Source organism: Electrophorus electricus, chromosome 13 (assembly GCF_013358815.1).
Source record: "Electrophorus electricus isolate fEleEle1 chromosome 13, fEleEle1.pri, whole genome shotgun sequence".
NCBI classification, from domain to species: domain Eukaryota; kingdom Metazoa; phylum Chordata; class Actinopteri; order Gymnotiformes; family Gymnotidae; genus Electrophorus; species Electrophorus electricus.
The window spans coordinates 12,846,587-12,858,148 of NC_049547.1; the positions used below are offsets into that span (position 1 = coordinate 12,846,587).

The 11,562-nt window shown below is 38.9% G+C and overlaps 3 protein-coding genes across 3 annotated transcripts; 2 read left to right on the forward strand and 1 right to left on the reverse strand.

The window, feature by feature from the left end:
* Positions 1–454: 454 nt before the first annotated feature.
* Positions 455–3,579, reverse strand: zc2hc1c (zinc finger, C2HC-type containing 1C). Its single transcript, XM_027023719.2, has 2 exons — positions 1,703–3,579; positions 455–1,512 (listed from the first exon to the last, which is right to left on the reverse strand). Exons 1-2 carry the CDS (start codon positions 3,257–3,259, stop codon positions 1,282–1,284), a joined length of 1,788 nt encoding a protein of 595 aa, XP_026879520.2. The 5' UTR covers positions 3,260–3,579; the 3' UTR covers positions 455–1,281.
* A 244-nt stretch (positions 3,580–3,823) lies between these two features.
* Positions 3,824–4,951, forward strand: acyp1 (acylphosphatase 1, erythrocyte (common) type). The gene is made up of 3 exons (XM_027023721.2): positions 3,824–3,972; positions 4,360–4,449; positions 4,579–4,951. The coding sequence occupies exons 2-3, from the start codon at positions 4,369–4,371 to the stop codon at positions 4,792–4,794; spliced, it is 297 nt and encodes a 98-aa protein (XP_026879522.1). The 5' UTR covers positions 3,824–3,972; positions 4,360–4,368; the 3' UTR covers positions 4,795–4,951.
* A 3,554-nt stretch (positions 4,952–8,505) lies between these two features.
* Positions 8,506–11,562, forward strand: fosaa (v-fos FBJ murine osteosarcoma viral oncogene homolog Aa). The gene is made up of 4 exons (XM_027023720.2): positions 8,506–8,731; positions 9,455–9,682; positions 10,059–10,166; positions 10,260–11,562. Exons 1-4 carry the CDS (start codon positions 8,585–8,587, stop codon positions 10,929–10,931), a joined length of 1,155 nt encoding a protein of 384 aa, XP_026879521.1. The 5' UTR covers positions 8,506–8,584; the 3' UTR covers positions 10,932–11,562.

Below are 11,562 nucleotides of genomic sequence, written 5' to 3' on the forward strand. Positions count from 1 at the left end.
ATACATTAAAAAGGTTATTGGGATATGCAACTAATGTGGCACTCAGAAGCAAAAAAAAAGGTTTGCGCAAATATAAGTAAAATGGTTTTGCATATCATCTATAATCTGTGATGATGCAAAGAATGTACTACTGATTTTTAGGTTATACTGGGATAACCTATCCTGGGATTTTTTTTAATGCTCTAATTCACATTTGTATTATGGTTAGCAGACATTTGATTTTAAAAAACGATTGGTTATTATTAAAAACCCACTCTGAGTGCACTAAATGGTACAAAAGCATAGTGCTCTGCCTTTTAAATAAGGGCTTTATGTGTTACTTGGAGTTTGACCCATCATCCTTGGATCCAAAGATTTACATTTTGAGAGCACAGAAAGTGAAACCAAATGCATTTTTGTGTTTTGGTGTGTTTTGTATTGTTTACTTAATTTTAATATTTTGTTTTCTTTAGTCTTTTTTTTCTATTGATGTATACCAAATAGAGGATTTACTTTCAAGCTGTATTTGTAAACTCCACTTCTTAATTATAAACAGTAGATGTCACACCAGTTCAGTGCAAAATTAATTCTTAAGTATGCCTGTAAACAGAAAATAATAATAATGCCACTGATTAAGTTCCTCTTTAATTTCTAAATTAAGATATGCAGGCTTTGAAAACGTTGCATTTTTGGCCATTTTAAAAAATTCTTTTCAGTATTTTTCAGGCCATTTTCATTGGTTTTCTAAATTGCTAAATTTGCACTGCAATAGAATTGGTGGTCAATGCTTACTGAATATGTATTCTATGTATACCTGCTTAAAGTTAAAATGAGTACTGCATGCATTATATAAATAAAAGCACTCCAGAGTAAAAATAAGGTGTCCTTATATGCATGTCCACATAATTTGTAATAGTAAACCTGGTGATTCATATGCTTTTACTGTTAAGGCTGTGGAAGATGAGGTGTTGGTGGAAAGTGCTTAGTGTGCAGTTATAATATACAGGTATGGGGTAAGCTATGTTATGTGCTTAAGCTTGAGGCTCGCAGATTTCATATGGCAAACATTACCTTTGCAAATTACATGTTTATTAATTCCATCAAATAAGCATAGTTGTATTTCAGATTTATAAATCAACATGCAGCATTTTTCTAGTCACTCTTGATACAAAGGGATCTGCAGTAACTTTATTTTGCATGTTTTCACTATTGCCAGTGACAAATGTTTCATCATTCAAATAATTTTATTCTAAAAGATGAAAAAGTTGTAAAATGTCATGATTTCACTTGTGCCATCAAGTTTTAACGGCGATGCCTAGGAGGTGGAGGTCTACTCTTAATGTTCTGGCACTTCGGAATGTGTCTTTCTGCTGGACCAGGGGCAAAGTGTCTGCCACAGTGGGGGCAGGTTATATAATCTGGGTTCAGATCTGAACTTGACTGTGGCTGAAAGTCTCCTGTTGAAGGACCGCGAACCTGGCGAAGATTACGAATGAAAGCCTCATGTTTTTGACGCCAGTTATTCTTCTTGAGCTGAGGATGTGAAAATGTTTGGACTTATGTGACTGATTTATAATATATGTAAAAATTTAAAAGTTGACTTGTTAAATTACATAGACTAAAACTAAAATGCAATCATAGTAACAGAGAAATGCAAAATGGTCTCAAACTAGACTAACATATTGAGACCAACAAGCAACTGAATGCTGATATGTCAACTTACCTCTGGTGTCTTACACTGGTCATTTGTCTTCATGAAGTTTTCCAGGTCAGTACCTTTGGCCCTGTATTTTGAGGAGTCAAAGGTTTTACGTTTGGATTGATGTATTTTCTCACAAACACTGCTGTGCTTGTCAAGACGGTCTTCTTTAAACTGTCTGTGGCATATGTTACAGGGTATGAGACGTATATTAACACTGAAACTGTTTTCTGGACTGAATTCCACTTGCTGGAGGCTTTTAACCTTTTGGCTGAGCTGAGGAAAGCACGGAGCTGCTTCAGTGGATGGCTCGTTAGGTAAACCCTTTTTGATGCTTTTTGATGTCATTTCCTCTGCAGCCCTTTGATTGTGCTGATAAAGCCTCTCTTGGCTTAGCCAATGATCTGATTCAAGCCCATTTATTTGTTCATGTTTGGAGAATGCTTTCCCTTTTGCATGTGAATTTGACTTAAGCATGTCTATTATCTTCCATTGTTGCTCCTCCTCATCCTCTATGTCTCTCTTAACCTTTGATCTTTCACTCCTCCTGTTTTCTTCACTATTCACTCTTCCCTTCCCCTGCCAATTTGTCCTTTCCAATTCTCTTATATCATTCCAGTTCCATTCCACTGCTTTTTCTCTCCTTGTCTCATTTTTTCTTCCTATTTCCCATTTCTCTTTTATCTCCTTAGAATTGTTGCAGAATTTTTCCTGAATCTTATAGTCTCTGGTTTTGTTTTTTTCACTGTATCCCCACTGAAGACCTTCTCTCCTTCTCTCTCTTGGGACCATGTTTGTCTCCCTCTCACACTTCTCCCATTGTTCTATATCGTGTTTGTTGCCCATCCCCCGGTCTCTTTCTCGGACTCGCTCCTTCTGTCCTTCATCTTTTCTGCCTCCTAAGGGCCTTTCTCTTGCACTCTCCCAATCCCAGTTTCCTTTCTCATTACAGTATAACCTGTTTTCTTCTTTTTTAATGCTCTTTCTCCTTTCCTCCCTTTTGACTTTGTCCACAAATGCAGTTTTTAGTTGAACTTTCCTCAGCTCTTGCTCTGCCTTTAACAGTTTTTCTTGGAGTATAATTTCCTTTTTATGTATTTCCTTTGTCAACTCAATCTGATCTTCAGAACCTCTGCCCTGGTCCTTGTATAATGTCTGGTACCCAATGGTTGGCTTGCCATTGGTTTCACCCCTTACAGAATCACAGGAATCAAACAGCTCCAATTTACTCAGATCATTTACCCCCTGTCTCTTGTTATTGGTCTGTTTACTTTGGGATGAACAGGGGACATGATAATGTCTCCTTTGGTCTTTTTGTATAACAGAATTGTTGTCTGCTTGGCAGTTGTTCAGGTTAAATGACCTCTTGTGGCAGACAGGCTTTAGAGGAAAAATACTGTCCATTCTGTCCATTGATTTATCCATCGAAATGTCATCTTCCTTCTCATCTAAGTACATCTTATGCCTTGATGTGGCTGGGCTGTACTTCCTCTGTATAGGTCCTGGATTTTGCCATTTTTCCCAACTCTCTTGAGGCCGGTCTTTAACAGCAGTTGTTTTTCGCTCCCAGTCTTCTGTCATATTCAAATGAGATTGTGAACTGTAATTTGGAGGAAGGCGCCGTGTATTTGTGCCCTCTCCTCAAGGGTAGCAGTTTTCAGTATCACGTCTTTCTCCAAACATGCAGAGTCAGGTTGTGGCATAATTTGCAAACGTTATATACAGACAGTCAGAATATCTCAAATAACACTAAATAATAAACGTCTGCTAAGTTAACGCTAGTTAACAGCTAGCTAGATAACCTTGCTAGGTTAATTGCGAACCGATTAAACTAACGTTATGTTAGCTTGAATATAGGGCACTTTGCCTCTCGTGCACTCATTGTAGGTAATGAACTGGCTATCTCTCAACTTACCGGACAAATAGCGTTTTTAGCTAGATGACAGCTGCTCTTCTCTCATTTTGCCAACTCCTCATAATATCTAATTCTGTCGAGGATACCTCAAAATAACAAGTCAGTAAACTGCTTGTTAGCTAGCTACTTTATATCGATTTGTTGACAAGTTGCCTAGAGACAAGAAAACGAACTTAAATTGCTTGCCTTTGTTTGATTGGTTAATCACAACCACGTAACTGTGACCCGGATGTGGCAGGATGCCAGCAAACATGGACAAATTAGGGTTGCGCAGGGTTTTTTATAGTCTATGAACATTAGAATCCTCGTTCAGAGGTTGTCGGTGTATTTATTTCGCTTGAAGGCGCATGACGTGTTTCTAACGTTTGAACGTTAAGAGGTTGGCTAATTGTCTTCAGACATCAATCTAGTTGCTCGTATTTGCTACCTCAGGAAACCGACTTTAGGGTAGCTGAGCTAGTAAGATAGCAATCGCACAGTAACGTTAGGCTTGACGCGTTTAGCTCGCTATCTTGCTAGCTTAGCGAGTTACACGCATGGCTAAAACATCTATTTAATTCAGCAGTGTTAGCTAGGCACAATAAATAAACTCCTATCAATGCAGCGTGCAGCTAAATTCTTCAACATTAGCATTCTAGCTATCCTAGTAAGCTAACGCGCATTATTGGATGTAGGTTGTAGTTATTTTGGTTCTACGTAACCCAGCTATGCCTATCTAAATAGTTATGAGGTGCTTAACTGGGTGAAAATTTTATCCTCCACCCAGACTGTAACCATGTCAACGGAGGAACTTCTTTCGGTAGACTATGAAGTATATGGGAGGGTCCAGGGTGTGTTCTTTCGAAAATATACAAAGGTAAGGCTATTGGATTCTTCGTTGTAGAGCATGATTTTATTTAAACATAATTCACTGATGCTGCACTGTCTTGGATCTGTAAAGCACTTAGGATCTCTTTAGTAGGCTCACATGTCTGTCTCTTTACAGTCAGAGGGAAAGAAGCTTGGCTTGGTCGGTTGGGTGCAGAATACTCAAGCTGGAACTGTGCAGGGGCAGCTCCAAGGCCCAGCCTCCAAAATTAAACAGATGCAGGAGTGGCTAAGAGCCACTGGGAGTCCACAGTCTCGAATAATAAAAGCAGAGTTCAAGAACGAGAAATCAATCGAAAAAATGGATTTCAGTGACTTCAAAATTGTCCATTAAGGGTATCACTGAATGAGTTAACTTATTAACACTTCTATTGTTATTGTATACTTGTTTGTTTTTATATTCAAGATAAATTATTTGTAACGCTGAAAATACACTCCAGTGATGGTGTATATGTATTATGTCCAGTAAAATATTCCTGGCAATAAGATTACTCATTTTTGTGTAATACTTGCATGCAATTGTAGATGTTTCCTAAGATAAATATGCATAGACCTACGAAGGTTTTGTTCTTTTAGTGAATTTCTGCATATCAGGATCTTTTCCATGATTATAAAGATTTCAATGCTCATAACTTGTTTAGATATATAACTAATTTATAAATATTTCTCTTAACCACACATATTCAAAACTTACAATAATGCTTAAGTCCTAAATTAGACGAACTGTTATTCTTTGTGTAAGACATGTAATGTACAATTAGAAACAGTTGTATTCCTCATCTAATACATATCTTTAAGAAAAACTCACATGGATAGAATATACAAATTATAATAAGACTAACGAAGCACTTTCCTCTTAAACTAGATCATTACACTCCAAAAAAGGGGCCCACACTTCCCACATAAAGATGTTCACTTAAGCAGACTTCTGGCCTTAATAAAGTAATGCAAGTAAAACACTTGCCAGGTTGCAACCCCAATTAAGCAAAATGCTGGAAAGGTGCAGAAATGCAATACTTGGACTTTTATATTATGAAAAGATTAAAAAATGGTTAGAGCTAGGCAGTAATTTCCCATTATTTAAAATGATTTCTTACACTGGACTATGTTAAAACCTTTAGGTTTTTTGGGAGGGATTTAAATCTGCCAGAAAATAAACATTTACCACCTTGGTAGGTCTGTTCCCTTGCAGGAAAGACATTTAGTTGAATTTTATCCGAAGGTAATATTGGTGTGCTGGCAACCAATACTTACCTCTTCATAATTCTTTGCTTCCATGCAATATTTCATGTCTAAATTGACCAGCTGGCCTGGGACACTCCCAGTACCTAGACCCCAGAATGAAAAGACTTATTGTGAGAGGGCCAAACATTCCAGGAAATGACTGTTCCCCCCCCCCCCCCCCCCCCCCCACCTCTCTTCTTCCAAACCCAAGCCTGGCTGCAGGTTTCATACATTTTCTTTAAAGACTCGAACAGTTCAAGCCACCCATATGGAACCAAACCTTGCACTTGCAGTGCTTAGATGTCCTAATTTACAGTAACTACTGTTGCTGCAGGAGGATGTGTGGGTCAAGGGATATTTGCTCCCAAAGGATTCCTGGCACATGTCAGAGTCTTCTAGAGGCAAGCTTCTCTTTTGTTGCATCCACTTTGTATTGTAATATGTAACCAAAGGAATCTGTTATCGCAAACATAAGAATTTACTTTTAGGCACAAATCATTAAACATTGTTTGGTAAATCACTGTGGACACTTAGTATGTTAGTTTAAATCCACCTGGGATAATTTATTAATTTTAGCAAACAAGAGACATGAAAGCAGAAATCTTTGGTACCTATCGCTGACTGCAACAATTCCAGTCAGGCCAGGATTTCAGCAAATTAGATAAACCTCTAGGCTGGGGTTTGGCAGTGCAGAAACAAACTAGCATCAACACTTTGGTAAAAATGCAAGCTGAGAGAAGCTTACTGTACTCTCTGACACACAGGTTATAAGAATGGCTGGCTTAGAATGAGATTTGGGATTTCCTTCTACTTTTTAAAAACATTCTTTTGGCTTTCTCATTTCTCACCAGTTGTCCTATATGTTTCCAAATTCCATTTCTTCAATAATCTTATTCTGTATATTTACATTTTTCTTGTTCCCAGAATCATGTATCAGCTAATTACCAAGCCTTCCAGTAGTTTAAACTGAACTAAATTGGGTGTTTTAGAGTAGGGAAAATTCTAAAACATGCAGATCTCCTAGACCAGGATTGGGAAATGCTAACCTATAGCAAAAGTCTCTATATGATGTAGTGACAGTTGTGGTTTGAGCCACCTAATATCCAGCACTACTTAAGGTTGAATAAATTTAATTAATGACATTTTAACAGTAAATATTGTTAAATGTTAAAAAAACAAAAATACAGTATACAAATAGATGGAGATAATGTAGTATGTAACAAATGCAGAGCCACTTCAGATGATATGGCAATAAGGAACTTGACACAAAGCGAGAAAAGCCATGTATCATTAAGATGCTGGACCAGGACAACAGCAATGACCATGGAAACTCTAATCACGCAATGCTTGTCTTAGGAGCTAGACAAATGTTATATTAAGCACTCTTTTACATAGTGGCTTAATCTGTTTGAATTTTGAGAACAGAATGCAAGAACAAAAAAATCTAACTAAAATGAAATTAATAACGATACAGGGAATCTTTCATATGAATCTCTCTTCTTCAGAACCTTCAAACATAACTTGCTATCCCCAACTGCTCACTAAGAAATCATAACTTGTGGGCATTTACAATGAATTTGTGTTCTCTCATTAACTAAATTAATTAGGTAAGAAATTAATGTCTAGCTCACTATATATAGGTGTGCATATCTCGTGATGAGCGCAACTTTCATAAAAAGAAAAACGCGTAAAGCTCACAAGCATGTTAAGACTAAAGCATCATTCTTACATTTTCGATGGACGCAAAATATATAAGGATTATTATTTACATTTCTCAGAAAGTTTAGTTCTTATTTTATTCCACCCCCGGAAACAGCATTATATTAATTTGCATTCTCATAAACTTCTCTAAGGTATGCTCAAAAATGGAATTCCAGTACGTCAGTGTCCTTATATGGAAAACTTCCGGTTAGACGCTGTTTCGTCACTGCAGGGACGTGAGAGCATCTGCAAAGATTCGCGGACTAAGGGCCTCTCAAACCGGAGGGTAAAGGAGAACTGCGCAGTACAGAGGCTGGTAGTTTAATTTGTGCAGTTGCATTGACTTCATCAACACAATCAATATACAGAGCGCGGTATTCTTTTTTTGAGTATTAAACATGGACTGACTGTTCAAATAAACTTGTTTATGTTTCTACGTATGCCTTGATGTTCAGAACTACTCCTTTTGATGAACAGCTTTAATACACTTTCAAAGAAAATATGTTCTTGAAAGAGTTACATATCCATCCACTTTTCTGATATTTGCTACTGTTGAAAGCTGCTAAAATCATGTATGTAGCCTGAGGTAAATCTAACAGCATTCACCATTTTGCAAGGATAGGATAAGCTATCACGAAGATTCTGCTACGATGAAAGGACCTGATAGCAAAAAGAACATGACATGCTCGTATCAAGAACTGGAAATTAAGTAGCTATTGTATCTAGTAAACAATATAGACTTGGGCCATATTTTACGTTTTCATATTTATATTGTTCAGCTTTTCAGAGGGAGTGCATCAGTATTTCATGAATGAACATATTGCACGTGCCACATTCTTTTCTCACGGGGGGTTGCAATAGGACCTGTTCGTTCATGACACAGTATTATGAATCCAACGTTTGAATGAAATCGTTATCAAATAATGCTGACTATCAACATAGACTATTTAATTTGTGCACCGGTTTGTGGAGTTATATGCTCTATTTATTGTGCATTGGTGAAGATGCTCCCCACGGCCAAATGGTACATCCTCGGTTCATTCATAAAATTCTGAGGGAATATAAGGAGGAGCTTGCATAGCAGTCTATCAGTGACCAGGTTTATAAACCTGGAAAGAACGACTCGATCATCACGAAACAAGAATTCGCCATGACAACGCAGATCGCCGTTGATTTTTTGGAACGTGCATAGTGAAGAAATGATCCTTAGCAAAGTGAGTGTCGACGTCGAGTCTTTGTCACGCTGCAGTTCTGCATCTCCTATCGGGGACACCCTCGCGTACTACCAGCAGTCGCAAGCTGACGCGCAGTCCAGCGTTAGCGCCTCTCCAATGGAGACCACACAGGTAGGGGGAATATCAAATAACCATGGTGGAGCCTGTTTCATTTATGTGAAAGAGCAATAGCTCTCCAGTAATGGATGCAGTTCTGTAGCACCTCTGTTTATTTGTATGAATCACTTACATCATGAAATTTCGGGTGTTAAATATATGATGCTAGGGCTATAGAGGAACACACATTTTAGAAAGACTTTTCCATCCAGTTGAAAAATTTTAAGTAAAAGGTCTAAGGCATATTTGCATTCTAGAATTCGGGTTGCTTTTCTGTAACGATTTTCTCTAGCCCCGTACAGATACAGATACGACTAAATTAATAATTAGACCACGCTTAGACTGCCTAACATACGTTTTGTTGAGCATTGTAGCTATCATCTTTCTGCTTTGCAAACATTTAAGTGGCTATGCAGCGGTTCACTGAGAAAAATAAACCCATTGAGGAGACTCCTGAGCAGGTCTGCGGTAAGCGTTGACGTCAGCGACAATAAAAAAGTCAAATATTGATCAGGAGACTATTTTTTGGTCGGCTAATTGTATTTTAAAGAAAGAGCTGTGTGTGTGCTGATGATGAATGAGAATTGAATGCATTAAGTTGTTTTAACGAAGGTGTCATCGGTAGAATGTAATTCTGCATAGCCTACAATATAAAGTTAATAAAGCAGCATATGTTCAGTGTATTTATTTGGGGTACGGCATAATTTTAATATTAACAAGTAGCTTAATTTAACACAGGGACCGGTCGACGATCTGGAGGCAACTGTCACTCCGTTTGTGCCTACGGTGACAGCAATCTCAACAACCCCGGATTTGCAGTGGATGGTACAGCCGACCATCATCACGTCTGTCTCGCCGTCTCTAGGCAGAGCTGAAACCAGTGAGGCGCAGAGCGCTCTCCCGGCAACGACCAAAACAAACGTGGGCAAGGGGAAAAGCACTATCAGAAAGGGAAAAGTCGAGCAGGTACTGACGTCCATTGCCGATACGGCCTTCAAGCAGCTGTTGGCTGAAAACGCCGTTCGCCCTGATATTCATTTTATGTATTTACTGTAGAGCACGCTTTATGTTACGGTATCTGTAATTAGCAAGCGTCGCCACCGGTGCATCATTTATGGGCAGGCACTTCAAGAGGTTGGGAGGATGCCTAGACCGGGCATCCACTTCGTATTCAGAACACAGGTTGCCTGCAACAATAGGCTATTTTTAGACGCATTGCAGAGAGTGTTGCACTTGCCATTTCCACGGGGTGAATTGTGGAAATGTGTGCAAAACTCAGAGATGGAATCTAGATGTAGATTCCTCTTGATAATTACTCAAATCCGTCTTTCCCACCGAGCAGCTCACGCCAGAAGAGGAAGAAAAAAAGAGAATAAGGAGGGAGAGAAATAAGATGGCTGCAGCAAAGTGCCGCAACAGAAGGAGAGAGCTTACTGACACCTTGCAGGCTGTGAGTAGAAAAGCCAGTACATTGTGATCCACATTTTAAAATGTCACCATGCTAAAGTAATTCTCATTTTGGCTTGAATTTGTTATTATATAGGAAACAGACAAGCTGGAGGAAGACAAAGCAGCATTGCAGGCTGAAATAGCAAATTTGCTGAAAGAAAAAGAAAGACTTGAATATGTCCTCGCATCACATAAGCCCATATGCCAGCTGCCTGAAGAGCTGGACAGCATTTTCCCAGAGTCCCCACAGCCGCTTCCTCCTTCGGATTCGTCCAGCAAACTCCACGAAGATGGAACACAGGACACCCCTACCCTGCAAGACTTAGAGACTCCTTCTGTTCCACCTACAGCTATCTCAGGGAACTCCAACATCCTGCTGTGCTCTAGTGCAGAGGTCAGCCTGTGTGACCTCGAGCCATCGCTGGATGTCAAAGAAGAGCTCCTGGAAAATATCCTTGGTACAGTAGATGAGGACAGGATCTCTGTTGAAACAGCCCGCTCTGTCCCTGACATTGACCTCACTGGCTCCCTGGGCTTCACAGACTGGGAGACCCTGTACAAATCTGTGGCCAATGATCTGGAGCCCCTAAGCACTCCTGTTGTGAGCACCTCCACCCCTACGTGCAGCAACTACCTGTCTGTGTTCACTTTTGCCTGCCCAGAGCTGGACTCTCTTGCTGAGGAACTGGATGGCTGCAAAGGCGGGGTCTCCAAATCTGACTCCAGTGTAGATATTCTTAACTCGCCCACACTCCTGGCTTTATAAACAAAAATGTAATGGAATGGAAGTTCTTGTCATCACGATAACAGTCTCAACTATCGGATATCACTGTGTTCTGATATCTGAGATGAGTGAAGCCAGTTGAGTGGCTGCATCCGTGAAATGTGATGTGCCCAAGATAATGTTTATCCTCTTCCAGATACTTTTGATGTAGCTCAGAGCATGGAAAAATTATCCTATGGACAGTTATGAACTACAGTATGTTCTGGTTTGAAAAGCATGCACAAAGATTTCAAATATTTAAATTAATACATAAATAAACAAACATAGACAATATGTATGTACAAGTTTTATATTTGTTTGATCTTGTGCAGGGTCTTCTGTAAGCTGTATTGTGCACTGTTCTCTGTGCAGTTTTGTGTTTTTTGATGGCAATAGTTTATCAATGTTGTGCTTTAGTAGACATTCTTGACAGCTCTTGCATACCTCAGTGTCATCCTTCAGACTGTGTTTTGACGCCATTAAAAATGTTTAGAGTTTTCCATGAAAACATCCAGTGCTATATCGATCAAGATGTATTTTATGATAATTTATTTTTCTACCTTTTCAATTTTGACTTGTTTGTCAAATGAAAATACTTAAATGAGCATTGATTGCTTATGAATTAGTATTCACA